Raw genomic sequence first — 17,647 nt, forward strand, 5'->3', positions numbered from 1 at the left:
TCTTTTTTTTTAGCACCAGTGTAGTGTGTAGTGTGTAGTGCAATATTCTCAACATTCTGTTGGTGGGGTGGAGGTGGTGGAGGAGCTGGTTTGTAAACTACTGATAGTGATATTAGATTACCATTTCTGAACTGGTCTCTTGTATAATTTGACTTTAATAATGGACAAATGTGTAGTTATTACAACTCTCATGGCCATTAATCTTTAGAAGTGAGAAAATAAACACTTCGTATGATCCAGGTAGATTGGGTGTAGTCAGTGGCCCTTTAATTAATTCATGTGATACATGTAATAAATGTTGGTACTTTCCTGTAGATTTTAATTTTTGACATCATTGAAGTTGTCCCTGAGCCAGGCCAGCCACTTACCAAGAATAAGTTTAAGGTACTGCTGTTTACTTACTAATAATCTGTTATTGATATTTTACTTCTTGCTTAGAAATGTTTACTACCTATGCAAAGACAGGATAGCAGCATAACGCAAATAAGGCAAAAGTGATTTGAACATGCTCATGCAATACGTGTATGAATTTGTGTCAGTCGTAGCAAAAGACAGGCCAAGCGAATGATCAAAAATTTCATGACAAATACATTTGTCTATGCTCAAATATTGCTAACATGTGCAGGTTCATTCATGAAACTCAGAAAATACTCACACACGTATGCTAGCCATGGTTTCAATTATTTTGTCACATTACTGTTTCCACTCATAGTTAACTGCATAGTTAACCGGGGGGAAATCTTTGTGGTTTGTGTTGATGTGATCCAGTGATAAAACTAGAGTTCTGCCAAACTAAAGAAATGAGTAGTAGTTTGATATGATATGTTATAAAATCAACAGAACTCACCTTGTGCTGAGGTTGTAACGACTGATTCATGCTTTACCAGCATCTTCCTGTGGATGCCTCGTCTATTTCTTAAATGTTCTTCTTATGTTAAATTTATTTTGAGGATAATCCATGTTCTGTTGCAAAATTAAACGGTTATATTTGGCAGTCAAAACCAATCTAACTGATTTGTCTTTTTGAGACAATTATTTACAGTTTCCAGCTCAATTGCTCGAAGTCTTGTCTAATGTGATGTCATACTTTGCAGAAATGGAATCTAAGATGCACCTTTCAAAAGCTCTATTTTCACAGGATCCTATAATCTGCAGCTGCAATGTTTTTTTAGGGTTGGGAGCATTGTTCTGTTATCGGTTCTTTTGTCCTCTTGACCAACCTTGTAAGACATTACAGGTCATTACAGGTGCAGGTCAACCCCCAGATAGGGCCCACTAGGCCATAGAGTTACTTTGTAAAGATTGGGTAAAGTAGATTGTGAAGAGTAATGTCTTATCTTAGACCTGTCTATCATAGAAACAGTTAGCCTCATTTAGAGTTACGGCTGTAATTTAATATTTACCATTTTGTCGTAATAAAAGATCATTAATTTTAGTCCATATGTTGACTTTAAGTATTTTATCATTCATGTTATGGTGCAGATGCTGTATGGAAAGGAACAGAAAGGCCCTGTCAGTGCTCTTACCCAAGTTAATGGCTATCTTGTCAGTGCCATTGGACAGAAGGTACAGTGTAAATAGATGACAAAAGACTCCTCAGTATCGAGGAACATTAGTGTAGTGGTTAGCATTTTGGACTTTTGATGAGGCTTTTGATCGGGAGAGTGGACAGTTGGTGGTTTGAAGCTAGGTTTTTTTGCCCCAGAAGTGTGACATAACCAGTCCTAAGGATCATTGTAGAGTCAGCCTGTTAGGTTATTGTTTTGATTTTTTACAGTAGCAAACTTGGCATATATTTAAAAGGTGCAGTAGTTAACTAAAAAGTGCTTTCTCTGTGTTGTGATTATAAACATGTAGCAATGAAACATGTACATTACTTTGTTCCAAAATTTGCACAGCATAGCTTGATCAGCTACTTTCTATATTTGGGAACTTTGTTGTTGCCTTTACTGGTTGTCGTCAAAAGAAGTAGCTGTAACAGAACTTCAAGGCATGCAGCCTACATGCCATCAGACAGTTTGACTGCAATGTCCATGTAGGTTTTGTACAGGAGTTCAAGATTGTTCATCTGTTACTGGAGCTAATGTAATTATGTTGGTGTTTTTTTTATCATTAGATATACATCTGGAACTTCAAAGATAACAATGATTTGGTGGGAATGGCTTTCATTGATACTCAAATGTACATCCATTCATTGGTGTCCATCAAGAATCTCATCATTGCAGCTGATTTGTGCAAGAGCATTACACTGCTTCGATTGCAGGTAACATTACACTTTGCAGCCAATTCAAAGATAAGTCTAAAAATTAGTACATATAGCTGCAACTATCTTATATTTCCTGACAACCAAGCTTTTATTAAAGAATGTGGGACACTTCCACTTTGGGAGGTATTTTGGAGTTGTTATGTTTCTTTTATGGGCATCTAGAGCCTGTATTTTTTATTTAATAACAGTTCAATAATATTTTCTTTGTTGATGTAGAAATATACTTTATAGCAAATTACTAATTAACAAATTTGTATACTTATCAGGAAGAGACAAAGACTTTGGCTTTTGTTAGCAAGGTTAGTGTTTCATGACAAATGATTATTAAGTGTGTACTAACTGGAACTGCGTTTATTAAACACATACATCTTATTTTTTTTTCTCATTGATTTATTGGTTTTTGTCTTCCACAGGATCCCAAGACACTGGAGGTGTATGGAGCTGATTTTGTTATTGATGGTCCTCAACTTGGATTTCTTGGTAACACATTATTCTTGCAAAGTATAAATAGTATCAGCAAAGTTGTTACATTTTTTCTTTATCAAATTTCTCAAAACTGTTTTCTTATTTTCTTTTTTTTTCATACATTTATCATCTTTCCAGTAATAATGAACTGCATTGTTTGTCGTTTGTCACCATACCCATTCAGATGCTCAATGTGTCTTGTCTTTGTCTTCCAACAGTAAAATTGTTGTGATCTCCATCTAATGTAAAGTTTTAGTGGATACTGAAGTTGTTTTTGTTATCATGATCTCTCCTCACTTTACAGTGTCAGATGTTGATCAGAACTTGCTTCTTCTTACCTATCAACCAGAAGGTAACTTCACTATGACATTGAAATGATTAATAATGAGAAAAGGAATGATTATTGTAATTAAAAAAAAAAAAAAAAACAAAATATATTTATGACTTTCTGATACGCAAGTATTCTGTTATGAAAGTTGTTTGGGTATAAATAACAGTACGCCAGGAGCAAGTCTTTTAATTGAAGGCCTAGGGCTGGGAGCATAACTGACTCAAATGACTTTCCAAATCATTTTTGCTGTTTTAGCTCAGATTCACCAGAGTTTATGCATGTGGCCTTGATTTCCTTCAGGTAATGTTGCTCCAATGTTTTAGCTACTGCTTTGTGCTTCATTTTGTGATAAAAATGGAAATCTTGCCCATAATCATAGGTTTTTATTGCAGATGAAGCACAAAGCAGCGGATAAAACATTGAAGCAATGTTTCCTGAAGGAAAGGCCACATGCAAAAACTCCGGTGAAACAGAGCTAAAATAACAAAAAGCGATCTGAAAAGTCATTTGGTTTGATTATGCTCTCAGCCCTTCAATTGAACGAGGTGTTTCTCTTTTAATAAAATAAATTCTATTTGGACCAACAGGGTAAAGTTTATTTCTTTTGTATTTATACTTTAAGTACAAGTTTGTAGTTCTTTTATCTTTTCTGGTCTCCAGAAGAGAAAACAAGAGCTAGATCCATTACAAGGGGTTTTGAGGTCAAATCTGGGAACTGCTGAGATTCTGAGACATGAGTTTTAAAATCTGAGTTGGAGACTGTATAAACAAGAGTGTTATAGCCTGTAGGCTCAGAAAACTAGACCTGGAGACCCAGTCTACAAAATCAGAGATTACGAGGATTAGTCATAATTTTGAGGGATTTTCAATGGACCATTATGCACCATATTTTATGATCATAATAAACTTTTGCTAAAATACAAGTTTGTAAACTTGGGTTTCAACAACAACAAACAACAACAACGACAACACTTTATTAAAACAGACAGTTACAAGCTGGTAAATATTTACCCACCTGCAAATAGCTGAAGCTAGTCGAGGCAGGTAGGTATGTCTATACTAAACTAAATACAAATAAATTTGGTGTTTACAAATTGACTTAAATAAAAGTTAAAAAGGCAGAATGAAGAGTTAAATATGAAGTTTTAGTAATTAGAGGCTCCTGTTAGTCTTAATTTGTACCTACAATCACCGTGGGTGAATACTAGACATTGCTAAAAGTGTAAAGTATCAAATAATATTATAACTATTAGTCATAATCAAAGATAAGGAAGTGCATTCAATGATCTCGATCCCAGGCTTTCTCTCCTTTGCCAAGTTGGTGATGATGTCATCCGCTCCTGCAAAATCTGCAGGGGATGCCAGGTACACGTCCCAAGATCCATTCATTTGTGGATTGTCCCATACATTCTTGACTTCAATCTGTATTAGGAGTGCGTTCTTTCTACGTCAAACACAATTAAAACTGAGAAAAATAACGCTTTCTTATTGTTCTGTTTATATCAGCTCTGGAAAGTTTTGGTGGACAGCGGTTACTTCAGCGAGCAGACATCAACATAGGAGGCAACATTACATCTTTCTTTAGAATTCATGCAAAAACAACTGGAAAAGTAGGAGGGAAAGACCTGAGACAACTGACTTGTTTTGGTGAGCAAGCACATAGCACATAGTTTGTGAGATGTAAAAATTAAAAGTCTGTTCCTTGTGCAAGTCTACATTTAGACCATTACATCATTGCAAGGTGTGTTATTGCTCTGAACTGTCACCTTAGACCTGAGCTCTACTCTTATGCTGCTGCTAGATACTAGGTTGTATGGTACAGATCAGAACCAACACTTTTGTTTAAACAGAACAGTAAATAAATAAATCAATCAATCAACTTTGTTTAACGAGGGTGACACTTAACAGTCTGACGACTGACAAACCTGTGGCCCTTGGATTCCCGATTGAATTGGAATTTGGAAATGTTGGTATTTGTGGAGGGAGGAAAACCGGAGAACCAACAACAAACTTAACCCACATATGACATTGAGTCTGGGAATCGAACCCGGGCCACATTGGTGGGAGGCAAGTGCTCTCACCACTGTGCCATCCCTGCTACCCTGCTTGTCTTGTCAGTGCATTTAATACTGTCATCAATAGGAGCTCTGGAAAAATTTAGTCACAAAACAAACATTAGAACAATAATAACCAATAAAAATTCATTCAGGTAATTAAATGGCTAAGAAATTCCAGGTCATTGTTGTTGATTTGTCATGGAGGGAGTGCTGAGAGGAGCAGGATGATAGGTGAGCTAACACTAGGATGACTTTGTGCCTAAAGAAAGGAAAATGTTCAGCTTTTTACCTTATGATAAGCTGAAGAAAAGCACTATGACCATATATGAGGTATCAAAAGCTGTCCCGCATGTCTATTAATTGAGTGTTGGTTTTGTGCAGGTACCCTTGATGGAGGCATTGGTCTTCTGTTACCTATGACAGAAAAGACTTACAGGCGACTGCACATGCTGCAAACCAAACTAGTTGAATGCATTCCACACATAGCAGGCCTCAATCCAAAGGCTTTCAGGTTGGTATGCTTTGTATTGTAAGGCTTGCATTGTCTAGAATCTTTGAAGCTTGATTTATATGCACCTCATTTGGTTCTTCACTGCAAAAGCACGTGTACTTAAAGATCACACCATACACTGCTTTTCATAATGCAAACATATTAGTGAAAATTACAATACAAGGAACTATATGTAATGTTACAATATTTGTATAAATTTGAATCTACAACACACTCAATTGGTACAATCAGAATGTTCCTACCAAAACTAAATTAACTTCAGTAATATTAGTTCACCTGATTAAACAACACATCACAGTGTAATACAATGGTTTACATACATAGTTATACACAATGTACTTTATTACTTTTTTTAAGTTCAGGTCACTGGCAGCCTCCCTTGCAGATGCTCTTTTGGCTTGTCATGCAATCTTTCCTCCCCTGTTCATCTGCAAGGGAGGCCTTGTCTTATAATAATTATAAGACATCATTTCTAAACAAATGTACCATAAACTACAGTATGAAGCTGCAACCTGTGAAGTACTTTATATAAAACATAGGTGATGATTGAGAGGATTTTGGCATAAAGGATCTATGTAGAATTTTAGGGATAATTTTGGTTCTTATAAAAATGGGACCAATTGTCAGGGGAAAATAGCAGTATTTTTATTGAATTAACCTTGATAGGCCACCATGATTTTTAAAGTATCCTGAAGACACAAAAATCATTTTTTTTTTCTGTATAGGTTTGCCCTTGTATTTGGCTGGTGATATTCTTGACAGAAAAACAAGAATTAACGTTACCGTATACCTTCAGAGGTGTCTCGGGTCCTAGCGATGTAGCTCGTCCACTTTGAACTGTAGATACCTAAATCCGCATATCAAATTAAAGCTTATAGAGCTGGCTATCAAACTATACCAAGAATTTTAAAATGAAATGAATTGTCAAATTTTTAACGACCTTTAAATCGAGCGCCGAATCGGCATAAGTCCAAGGGAATTTTGTATTTCCCTAATTTAATTTGCTTCTCAGTTTCCAGACCCAAAGCGCTAAAAAAATGGGTCTGCATTTTGTCATATTTAATTGCAGTGAAAAGTTACAGGACATTTTCAAAATAGGATTAAAAAAACGTGGAGTGATCGTACAAAAATTGCCCTCGGAGAACAAATATTTCGAAAGAAAAAATTCGTAGACACTTTTTTGTGTTGTATATATGTTAAACTAGCTACTGTCCAAATTTGTAGCGAAACGAACAAATTCCCTTTGAGTTTGAGCTCTTTAAAGTGTCCCCTTCAAGTAAAAATATTGATTCGAAAGAACGGTGCTAAAAATTCGACAATTCATTTCATTTCAAAATTCTTGTTATAATGTGATAGCCAACTCTGGGGGTTTAGGTATCTATGGTTTAAACCGGACGCGCTACATTGTTTGGACACCAGACACCACTAAAGGTATACTGTAACCTTAACCGAAAATTTGACCTAGGCCCCTCATCCCCCCTCTCCTTAACTAGTTGTGATAAAAGATTATATAATTAGTTAATTGTATGTCAGTTTGTTTACATTTCCTGCTGTTTGAGTTGTCATTTGAACTGAGTAGCTGCAAAAAAAAATTTTTTTTGTCAGTTTTTGCTTTTGCAGTGTATGCAAATTAAAAATGCATTATGCAACAAAGCTTGATGGCCTTTCGTTATTTATCAATTTTGATTGCAGACAGTTTGGTTCATAAAATATAACAAATAATTGTTGTTGTTGTTGTTGTTGTTTTTTTGGGCAAAGTCTAATGTTTTAGCTAGGAGAGGGGATCAAAATCAAAATAATGATGGTAGTATTTTGTACTCCTAATGGTGAAAGCATTTTAAAGCTTCATCAAATGACAGTTCATTTGTTACTACTTTGGTTGCTTTTTCAAAAGGGAAAAACACACTATCATTCTGGCTTTCTCTATTACAGTAGGAGTGGTTAAAATCTGTCTGTATTGTTCATTTCATAAAAAAATGTTTACAGAAAATTTAATAGTAAGTATGAATAAATGAATTTATTATTCACCTAACTGGTTTGCATTGTAGACTTGTCATTGGAAGGAAAAGAAGCCTTAACAATGCTCACAGGAATATCTTGGATGGAGAACTTCTCAGCAAGTTTGCTCATCTGGGTACAATGGAGAGACTTGAGGTCACCAAGAAAATCGGCACCACACCTGCACAGGTATGTGTGCCAAGAGACTTTTACTACTCCGAAAACAGAACAACTGACCATTCTAATTGTCTGATTAGTTTTGTATGTGTCACTGGAGAATATCCAGCTGTCAATATATCTATAAATTATAGTTAATCCATAATTCAGCAATAACTAAAATATCTGGTACTGAAGTAATGTGGCAATCATTATCTCCATCAGTAGAATAGTACACAATTGTTATCTAAGAAATATTGTTCTATTGTTGAAAAAGCACTGTTACACTGGTGACTGCTGTGGACATGAATTGGATGTTTAGTTGGGGGTAAGGTTACTCAACCAGAGAGCTTTTGCTTGGTCAAGTTCTCTTCTTCAACAGTAGCTTTCTGATCTGACTTTTCCTTTCTACATTCAGGTGCATAGTAACATAAAAAAATGCTTATGCCTAACTGGTGATGGAATATTAGACTAAATCCCATAGCATTGACACAGAATTCACATATTGTTAAGTTGGCTAGTCAGGAAGTAAGGAAAACTATTGTACTCGTAGGGGGCCACCAAACTTCAAAAAGGATGGTGGCGTCTCTGTACACCCCCCCCCCCCCCTCCACTTTAAAGATGGTGTCCTTACTGCAAAGCCACCCCTCTGTCATACATAAAAGCTGAGGAAAAGATTCAAACCTCCGTACTCTTGTTCAACTGGTGATGCAGGCTTTTTCCTAAAAGAGTTTTAATGTCCCATGTCAAAATGAAAGCCAGTGTTTTTTTGTGTTTAATTCTGTCTTTTTAACCCCCCCCCCCCCCCTCTGCCCATAAAGAAGTACTTAGTCTTCATCTAGTACACTTGTGACCTCTTTCCTTGCACCCCATCTTTCTCCTTTCCCCTCCCCCAGATAAACAATAATAATAGTAATGGGCCACAATGCTCTCAGTTTCAAATATAAGAACATAAATCAAGGTCTCTAAAATAAAGAACAAGAGGCTAAACAATAATAATTACTGGTATGCTAAAAAATATCAAGGATGTTTTAGTTAGGAGTGCCACAATGAAATTACTCTTCCGAGTGCGTGTAAGTTTTTTTTTCTGATATTGTATTAGTAAGTGTAAGTCAAATGCAAAGAAGCCATTTTATGTATTATTTTTCTCTTGTTTTAAGATTCTTGATGACCTGATGGATGTTGAAAAAGCATGCGCTCATTTTTGATCCAGTCTTTGTGAAACTTGAAGACACAATGAAACATGAGAGATATCTAGAGAAGAAATATGTCATTTTATTTCTCACACAGTTACTTATGACAACTGTACATAGACTAGAACTATCAGTGGCTTCATTCTTTGAAGTGGTGGACATGTAGCTTTGACATAGTCAAACAAGGAAACTTTTTGTACAGTTTTTCTATTAGGAGATCAAACATGCTACTTCATCTTTGCAATCCTCTAAATGCTCGATAAGAAAATTATATCAACTGCGATACTATGACTTTCTAGGTAGCTGGAAAACGTTCTCGAGTTCCGATACAATCACTGTTAGTAATAATTTAGGATCATACTTCAAGAGTTTTTGTAAGGAAAATCCTTGAATGCCAGTACACGGAATAATAATAATACCAGAGTACTGCCTTTCCAGAATTTCTTTAATACCTTTCATTATTTTATTATAACAGTTCTTTTCTTCAGCAACATTTTAGTGGTGTATAGATATCATAATCTCTGGTATATCTGAGAAACCATTGTGGGTCTTCAGACCTTTCAGCTTTGCTTTCATCCTTGAACTTATGATACATATGACATAGGTACTACATTGTCTTGTGAAATAAAAGTTGTATCACTGTTCAGATTGTTTGTTCTCAAAATGTTTTATTGGTTGAATGTGCGAGTAGAATCTTTCAATTGTATTTCAGTAAAAGACGGATTCCTCAAAAGCTCAAGCCCTTTTCCCTCTCTGCCAACCCTTACACTTACTGGACCATGATCCTTGCACCTCACTTATGAAACTCTTAACAAATTTTAGACCTTGTGTTTGCATCATAAACATTGATCATTCGTATGAAGTAATGCCTTGAATTATTTTGAAACAATAAATAAAACTAATCCAATTGATGTTCAATGAAAAATAATTAGCCAGTTCCAGGCATTCAGATAGTGGGAACCACGTGAGGAAAATATAATGTAATCAGAGCAAACAATAAAGGCGAGGAGACTGGAGAGAGACGCACCACCTTGGATATTTTCGTTACCTTTACGATACCTGTTACCTGTAGGGTGTGGTATATAACCACTGTGTTAGCTTGTGGCAGAAACATAAAAAAGCCATGACAAAAACAAAGTTCCAAAACTGAAATGAAAATTCTTTTAAACTTGTATATACGTATGTATCATTGAGAAGCATACTGTAAAATCTCTTTTATAAGCCCTCAGTCCCCCCTGGTATAAGCCCCTGCCTTCCGCTTATAGGCCCGTCGTTATGTAAACACCCCTCGCCCCCTCCCCCCCCCTAAAAAAAGTATGGTATTCCTTTATGCTAAGTATTATAAACAGTTGTAAATAATTAATGTTTTAATTTATTTTATTATCAGGAGACAAACTAGAAAGAAAAAACCTCATTTATCTCCTTTTCACTTGGATTTGTGAATAAACGGCTAATATCATTTTATGAGTATCCCCACTCATACCCCCCCCCCCCCACGCCTCCCTGACTTGTTACCTAATAAACCCAGAACTGTCAAAGTGAGTAGAGTACGGAACAATGATTTTTTACTATCTGAGTTCAAAGTCTGATCTTGTTTTGTTATGTTGGGTTTCAGTTAAAGTTAGAGTTTCCAATTTTTTTCTATTAGTGAAATAAAGTGTTTTGTTATCTGCTTGTTTTGAAATAGATAATTTTTTATTATTCTGCTGACAAAATCTCATTTTTTTGTTTATCTACCAATGCTGAATCTTGATAGCTGAATTTTTCTGTGTCAACTCAAATTTAACAGCCAATAAAATTTTGTCAGTAATGATCATGAGATAGGTGGTGTCTTGGATAACCCCCCTACCCCAATTAGGGTGGGTCCTCTTCAAACAAACTTGTTTTGACCAGTTGCTTATTTCCTTAAAGCATATGAAATAAAAATTGGGGGTCACCTTGCCTGTTTACAAAAAAAAGTGAACAACTTATCCCCCTGCTGCAAAGCTTAGCTTCAAACTAAAACGCACTGTTCTTTATGTGCTTGCACTCATGTACACACTGATGCACAGTGCCATTCAATGGAATAAACTTGAAATAATGAAACTTATTTTAGAGGACTATGTAAATGCAAAGCAACGGCATAACAGTTGTATCAATTTCAGTTTGCTGTCAGTATACAAACAGTTGAATCTTTGATTAATTTCAATCAGTGTGCTAGAAACACTCCATCTGACAACACACATCTTATATGGCATAGTATTAATGTTTATTTATCAAGTACTAGCATTGCAGTTATTTTTTTTTATATTTAGATGAAATATTCAAAACATAACAAGGGAACAGTTTTTTTACAATGTGTAATGTGTACCATAGTTCGTCATAATTATGGTAGCTGCAGTAAACAAATGCTAAAAAAGACCACTTTCTTTGCAGTAAAGGCTGACCATTAAAAAAAGAAACCGTGCTACAATAGTAGAACTTCAATAAATAATTGTCTACACTCGCTGATATACCTGAAAATGGTCTGACAGATTGAGAGTCGATAATTCAGATACACAAATCCAATGACTTACCAGACAAGACTAATTTGAACAAATATGGTACAATAATAGTCATTTTCACAGATCAATTAAGTATCCATGTGCTTCATGTTTTGTTTTTATTTCTGCAATGTGACGTAAACAAAGCTTGTTTAAAGGAATCAGTTGGAAATTCTTTCATCTTTTTGGTTCTTTTGCCTTGAAATGTTGTCAGAATCCAAAACATTTTGAACAGGTTTCATGTAATTGCTGTCCACCAAACCATAACATCATCTTTAAACTTCATCCAACTCTTTTGAAGGCGGTGAGTGATCTGTGTTATAGGTAACTGCTGACCAGATATGTTGATAAATATCCTTTGGGTAGTTTGCAACAAAATCAGTGGGAAGACAAAAAAACAGCCAGTTTCTTCAAAGAAAGTCAGTTACTACATCTAAGCATGAACGGTATCATATGTAACATGCTTTTGCAATCAAAGATTTGAAATAAATAAAGCGAGTTTCTGGTCACTCAAATTTGAAGTGAACCACGCAAACCTGCAGTGCTCAAATTTATTTGGCTTATTGCTAAATAGCGTTATGCCACATTTGGTACTCACTTTAGTCATGTTCATGCAAGATGTCTACATAAAATTATGCTGCAACCAACTGAAGTTACTAGCAGTAGAGTTTAGGTGAACCATACCTCCTAAAATTAACATAGAACTGAAAAGCGTATTAAAAGTTGTCAAATAATCAATTTTTGAGCGCAATGCTTCTCCAAGAAAATGTGACTTAAGTTGAAGAGCACTTCCTTGAAATTTTACCATCGTTCATTTTTACCAGCATTCCAAGACTTTCCCATTTAGGAGATTAAAAGACTTGACCACTTAATACAAGTTTTCTGTTGTATTTCATCCGGGGGGGGGGGGGGGGGGGGGTACTTGGATTAAGTTTTGCTGGGTATGTGCCGCTGGCCTCTCAGAGCCCCTTGCCCCATTATAGTCTATTTTGTGGCCAGTTATAGACCCCATCTTAGTCACTTTTTGGGAAAAAGTAATTTTTGTGATCCCAACTAAGTCACTTTCCATTTATGCATCTACTTTCAAGAACAGAATGTAATGCAAGGTGATTGTTACATTATTTTAATAAACAACAAATTTCTGAATTTTTTAACTGAATCCCTACTTAATAGAATTTTCTTACCCCAAAAATCCGAAAATGTGCGACCACATTCTAGTAACTCTATTGAAAATGAAACCCCATTCTAGTCAATCCAGTCATGAAAATGCGACCCCATCCAGCGGCACATCCCCATTAGCCTCTTATAAGGAAGTACCCCCACCCCCCCGGTATTTCATCCCATTAATTAAGAGATTACGTGTAATAAAGTGGCTAAAGCCGTTAAACAGTGCTGTCTGATGAGTGCATGAGCACGAAACTCGGAGTAACAGAGAATTTTGTCTCTTCGTTATATCTTCTAATTAAGAGATTAAAAAAATCCCCAGCTTTCATAGTAACCACTTACCAAGACTCAAAACAAAATCTTAAGGGACCAAAAAAGGCACTACATGAATTTCATGGTATATTTATTTGTCTTTTTTTACAATGTTATAATTACAATGTTTACAGTGATGATGTTGGAAGTAATAAAAACACTGCCATTTTTTTTAAATTGTAGAAATTGTGAAGACATTTTGAATCAAAGTGTTACATCCAAAGCATAAATCTTGTGCTTCATTTTTGTAGTCATGCTCAAAAAGCTCTAGAATAAGCACATAAACAATTTAAATAAAGAGTATGAAGCAGAAACCACAAAATTAATGTCCTTTTTAAAGGTATGTTGAAACAACCAAGAACATAAAAAGAATTAGTTTAATTAACAGGCTGTTTCAGCTACAAAATTAACCTCCCCCCACCCCCTTAAAATTTTGCTTCCGTGATTTAGGTCTGCAAGAAAAAACAGAGAGAAAAAGAAACAGTAATTAGTGACAGTCAAGAACAGCTTATTTATGACTGGGCAGTTAAGCTGTATAAAGGTGTACTTTGCTGAACTTTGAACATTTAAATGAGACTGAAGAAAAAATTATTATATAGCTGGTTGTGTTCAATGTAGGAAAACGCAAACCTATAGTCTACAAAAGAGTCGAGGAAATCCAAGTAAGACCCCTACTTTAGGTGTACTCAGATAAGGATGGCTAACAATCCCCTTACCTTAGTTTTATTTTGTACTGGTAAGTAAAGCTTGAATTCTGCTGGAAGTTCATCTTCTGAGTAAAGTCGGTCAGAAAAGTAAACTCGTCTGATCCTGCAGTTTGCATGGATCTGTGGCAAAGAATTAGACCAACATGACAACTTAATTTATTTCTCCTAGTAAATAAGAATTTATAACAATGAATATTAAGTCATAACACAAAAGAGTTAAAATAACTGTGATGGAGAGTCAGCCCTCTTAAAGATAAAATATTTGTACATGTGGCACAAACACCAAAATAATTTTTAACAAGTGGTCACAACTCAGGCAGAACTACAGTGTTGCACTTTCAAGCTGACACACAGCACACTGCAGTGGCACCCCAGGGAGGGTACTCCAGGTTGAAAGTGACAAGGAAGTACAAATGGGGTCATAAATTAACACCCCAAAAAATCCCTTTCACTTGAAGTGAAACCTAAAAAATCTGCTGAACCAAAATTGAACCCCAAAAAATCCCATTCTCAATTTTTTGAACTGTTAAGACACTAAGAAAAGATTAAAGGACAATTGAAGAACAACAATAAAAATGGATTCTTTATGTTCACTTTTTGAATATTAATGTCCACTTAATGTACCCTAAAAACTTTTTACCACAAATCTTCCCATTTAATTTTTTTAATATCCCAAAAACTCCCTGATAAAATAAAACAACCCACAAAAGTACTAGCCAAAATTTCCTTCCCCAAAAAAACCTGAAATGGTGAATTTCAAACCCCCAAAATATGCTTTTCACCTCCCCATCACTTTTAACCCTAGGTACCCCCCTATGAGCGATACTAAATTTGCCAAATACATGTCATTGGCTGCCCTGTACATTCAACCCCCAGGTTCACCAGATGGACGGTAAATCAGTCAAACAACTTCCAAGAGGTGGAGGAAAAATGTGTTTCAGAACATTTAAATGGAATTGTTTGCAACTGATGCTATTTAAATTATAAAACTTATGGACCCTGTCTCAGGACACAATGGTGCTCATAACGTAGTCGTTGAGGATGTCTCATGCTTAACAACCCCCCCGGGGGGGGGGGGGGGGACGTGCGGCCCGATAGGGTACGGTTTTCAGGGTGTTTTGTCTTGAAAGGGGTATCTATTTCATCACTTTCTGTCTTAAACAGGGTATCGCTACATGACCTAATGGCTTAAACAGGATAAGCTTAGATGTCTGTTTATTGGTCTTTTGAAGAGCGAAGCATATTTCAATGATTTCTAGTAGATTGTGATTGCCAATGCATTAAAATACAGTAAGAAACTAGTGTATTCTTATTTCATTCTAGTCTTAAACAGGGTATGATAGGGCTATATTAAGGGTCTGAAAATTTTGAATTCTGTCTTAAACGGGATAGGGAAATCAGAGAATTGTGTCTTAAACAGGGTCATTGTTTGAACGCCCGGGCCACACCTCCCTACCCAAGCATCTGTTGAGTACCCCCCCCCCCCGGGTAATAACCCAACAAATGGTTACAAGTTACGAGGGAAGTGTCGTTTTCTAAACGCACCTGAACTCGAAGTGTCTCAATGTAGTTTGTGCCATATGCCCGTCTCGTAAAATCTGAAAGATTAAACTATGAAGCAAAGTTTCTAATGAATATTGTTGTCAACATGTACTTTAACAATAAAACATCACTTTGTGAATCAATACATTAGCATGTCTCAAAATTCATCCTTTTCTATCCTGTTTAAAAACATACAAGAAAACCATTTCTTTCACTAAAATAATGAGGATTAAAGACTTGAGCTTATAAATAACTTTATTAAAAATCAGAAAACGAAACTTCGACCTGATACTAGTTTGTTCCAGAAGTTGTCACGTTGCATCTCGGTTAGCAACTAACAATGCCGAGCCAAAAAATGAAGGATAAATTCACCTGGATTTGATTCCATCCATCGTCCAGTCTCATGGGCATCGTGCAAATGAAGGGTTTGACTCGTGTTGTCGACTGGTAGTTCGATGCTCGAAATCGCCTCTTAACATTCTTGTCGTCTAGGACCTTTAGTGTCAACAAATGAATAGCTTGTGAGGATAAGCATTGGAAACTGAAAGAATACCTCACAGTACTGGAAGTTAAATAGCAAAAACCACATGCTTACTAAATAGAGAGTTACATGATTATTACCTGAACTTCAAAAGTGAAGTATTTTTTCAGATTTTTTATGATCATCACCAGGAAAGGAAGCTTGATTCCAAGCGTCTTCTTGGGATCAGCCGGACATGTGATATATGTCGTGCTGGAAAAGACGAAACTAGAATAAGAAATTCGTTTACATTTGTCCACTTGTAGCAAGCAGTATATCAAACCTGCCAAACCCATTGATTAAAACTTCATTTTCCTTTGCTTCTCTACAAACAGGCACACAAACAGGATAGTATTGATGAACCAAACATCACGCTAGCTCACAGATTTTCGGTTTTTACCTGACATTTGTTCCAACAACTTCTAAAACAAGAGATTGGATGTCGTTATCAGTTATTCTCTTGATATGCCCATTTCTTACCTAACGTGAAAGGAAAAAACCATGTGAGACAAAAAATTCTGAAACAAACAACAATTCAAAATGTGATCGGAAATATATACAAACTGATCGTAAGCTTACTTTCTTATCCCAGATTTGTAATGGTTTGCTGCCAATACTGTATAATATAGAGAGAAAGCCAGATTGAAAAGTGTTTTTAAACATATTTTGCTGTGTCGATACTTCTTTTTTTCTTCAAAGATCTCTACAAAAACTCCAAACACCCTCTCCCTTCCTCAACTGCAACTAATGTGTTGAAGCTCAAGTGAACAGTGCTGTCGCTAGGCGCGAGAAGTGTTTGTCCATGCGCGGCAGAACAGTTACTATGGAAACTATCTGAACCATGTTATCAACAACCTCGCTTCCAGCTAGTAAAAGTAGACTGAGGGAGCCCTGGACAATACTGGTAAAATAAGAAAACTTTTCTTACTTACTGAAAACGTTAGTAAAGTTCAACATTGTGTCGACATACATGACATACTATAACATGCTAGCATAGGGCGATTCAAATTTTAGGTGAACGTGCTAAATTCGCTTCTCGTTTTGGTTTAATAAGTATGTAGAGTAAAGGTAAGTTAAAAACCTTTTACGGACTGCAGGCCGACTGTTGGTAATCTAGTGTTTTGGTCAATTTTATTCACGTTACCGACTGTTGGTAACCTGTCGGTAAGCTGTTGGTAGTCTGTCGGTAGTCTGTCGGCCAACAGTCGACCGACAGTCGGTGGAGGTGAGCTGTTCTTCACTTTTACCGTAAATTAAGTTTTTTTTCGTCTCAAAATTTTTTAATTTTATCAGACTGAATTGTGTACGCGCTTTTCTTAAAGTGAATTTAAGAATGTCATAGTGTTCGAATGCAAGTTTAAGTACTCCGTAAAAACTAAAATCTTAAACTAAGATTTCCCGTCTTATGCGAGACCACCAACACATTAAATTGAGACGGTGATCATCTTATTTTAACACAGGAGATCGCAAATGAAGACTATCGGAGTCTCAGTTAGTATATAAGATAAAAGATCGTCTTAAATATCGTCTTTAAATCGTCTTCATTTGAGAAGCGCTTATCTTAATCAACATTGAGGCATCTTACTTTAAGAAAGACCAGTCTTAATTATATTTATCTGAGTCGATGGGGTCCTTATTTTAAGACGTTTTTTGGTCTTGTGGAAATTTTAAGACGCCCGCCTAAGCAGGCTATAAGATACTGCCATCCTACGTAAGATGCAATACGCCTTAAGCTGGCGACACACCTGGCATTTTATACGACGATCGCAGCGAATTTGATCGCCAGCGAAAATCGCAAGTGATTTTCGCCACCGATTGATGCGGACACACCTGGCGATTTTTTTTCGCCGATCGCGGCCTGTGATAAACCCGCCCAACCTGACTGATTGACTTTACTGGCAAT

General features: G+C 36.1%; 2 protein-coding genes across 2 annotated transcripts in view; one reads left to right on the top strand and one right to left on the bottom strand.

The window, feature by feature from the left end:
- The window catches only part of LOC146457425 (cleavage and polyadenylation specificity factor subunit 1-like), a 46,859-nt gene extending 37,240 nt beyond the window's left edge, over positions 1-9,619 (top strand). Inside the window, exons 33-42 of the mRNA XM_085091950.1 lie at positions 316-384; positions 1,483-1,566; positions 2,117-2,263; positions 2,533-2,565; positions 2,680-2,746; positions 3,036-3,083; positions 4,569-4,709; positions 5,501-5,630; positions 7,679-7,817; positions 8,945-9,619. Coding sequence (XP_084948076.1) covers positions 316-384; positions 1,483-1,566; positions 2,117-2,263; positions 2,533-2,565; positions 2,680-2,746; positions 3,036-3,083; positions 4,569-4,709; positions 5,501-5,630; positions 7,679-7,817; positions 8,945-8,992 — 906 coding nt within the window. The 3' untranslated portion in view covers positions 8,993-9,619. The remainder of the gene's footprint in view (positions 1-315; positions 385-1,482; positions 1,567-2,116; positions 2,264-2,532; positions 2,566-2,679; positions 2,747-3,035; positions 3,084-4,568; positions 4,710-5,500; positions 5,631-7,678; positions 7,818-8,944) is intronic.
- A 3,430-nt stretch (positions 9,620-13,049) lies between these two features.
- Positions 13,050-16,554, bottom strand: LOC146457426 (cilia- and flagella-associated protein 20). Its single transcript, XM_085091949.1, has 7 exons — positions 16,324-16,554; positions 16,145-16,224; positions 15,846-15,957; positions 15,597-15,719; positions 15,228-15,293; positions 13,692-13,802; positions 13,050-13,427 (listed from the first exon to the last, which is right to left on the bottom strand). Exons 1-7 carry the CDS (start codon positions 16,405-16,407, stop codon positions 13,422-13,424), a joined length of 582 nt encoding a protein of 193 aa, XP_084948075.1. The 5' UTR covers positions 16,408-16,554; the 3' UTR covers positions 13,050-13,421.
- Positions 16,555-17,647: the final 1,093 nt, after the last annotated feature.

Source organism: Pavona decussata, unplaced genomic scaffold, assembly GCF_977016875.1.
Source record: "Pavona decussata unplaced genomic scaffold, jaPavDecu1.1 SCAFFOLD_243, whole genome shotgun sequence".
NCBI lineage: Eukaryota > Metazoa > Cnidaria > Anthozoa > Scleractinia > Agariciidae > Pavona > Pavona decussata.

Bases quoted from the DNA above. Each gene is read 5' to 3' on its own strand.
- LOC146457426 (XM_085091949.1), bottom strand. From the start codon at position 16,407: ATGTTTAAAAACACTTTTCAATCTGGCTTTCTCTCTATATTATACAGT. The intron at 16,225-16,323 runs GTAAGCTTACGA...CTTTCACGTTAG, and splicing joins TACAAATCTGGGATAAGAAA to GTAAGAAATGGGCATATCAA. The intron at 15,720-15,845 runs GTAATAATCATG...TTGACACTAAAG, and splicing joins ACTTCACTTTTGAAGTTCAG to GTCCTAGACGACAAGAATGT.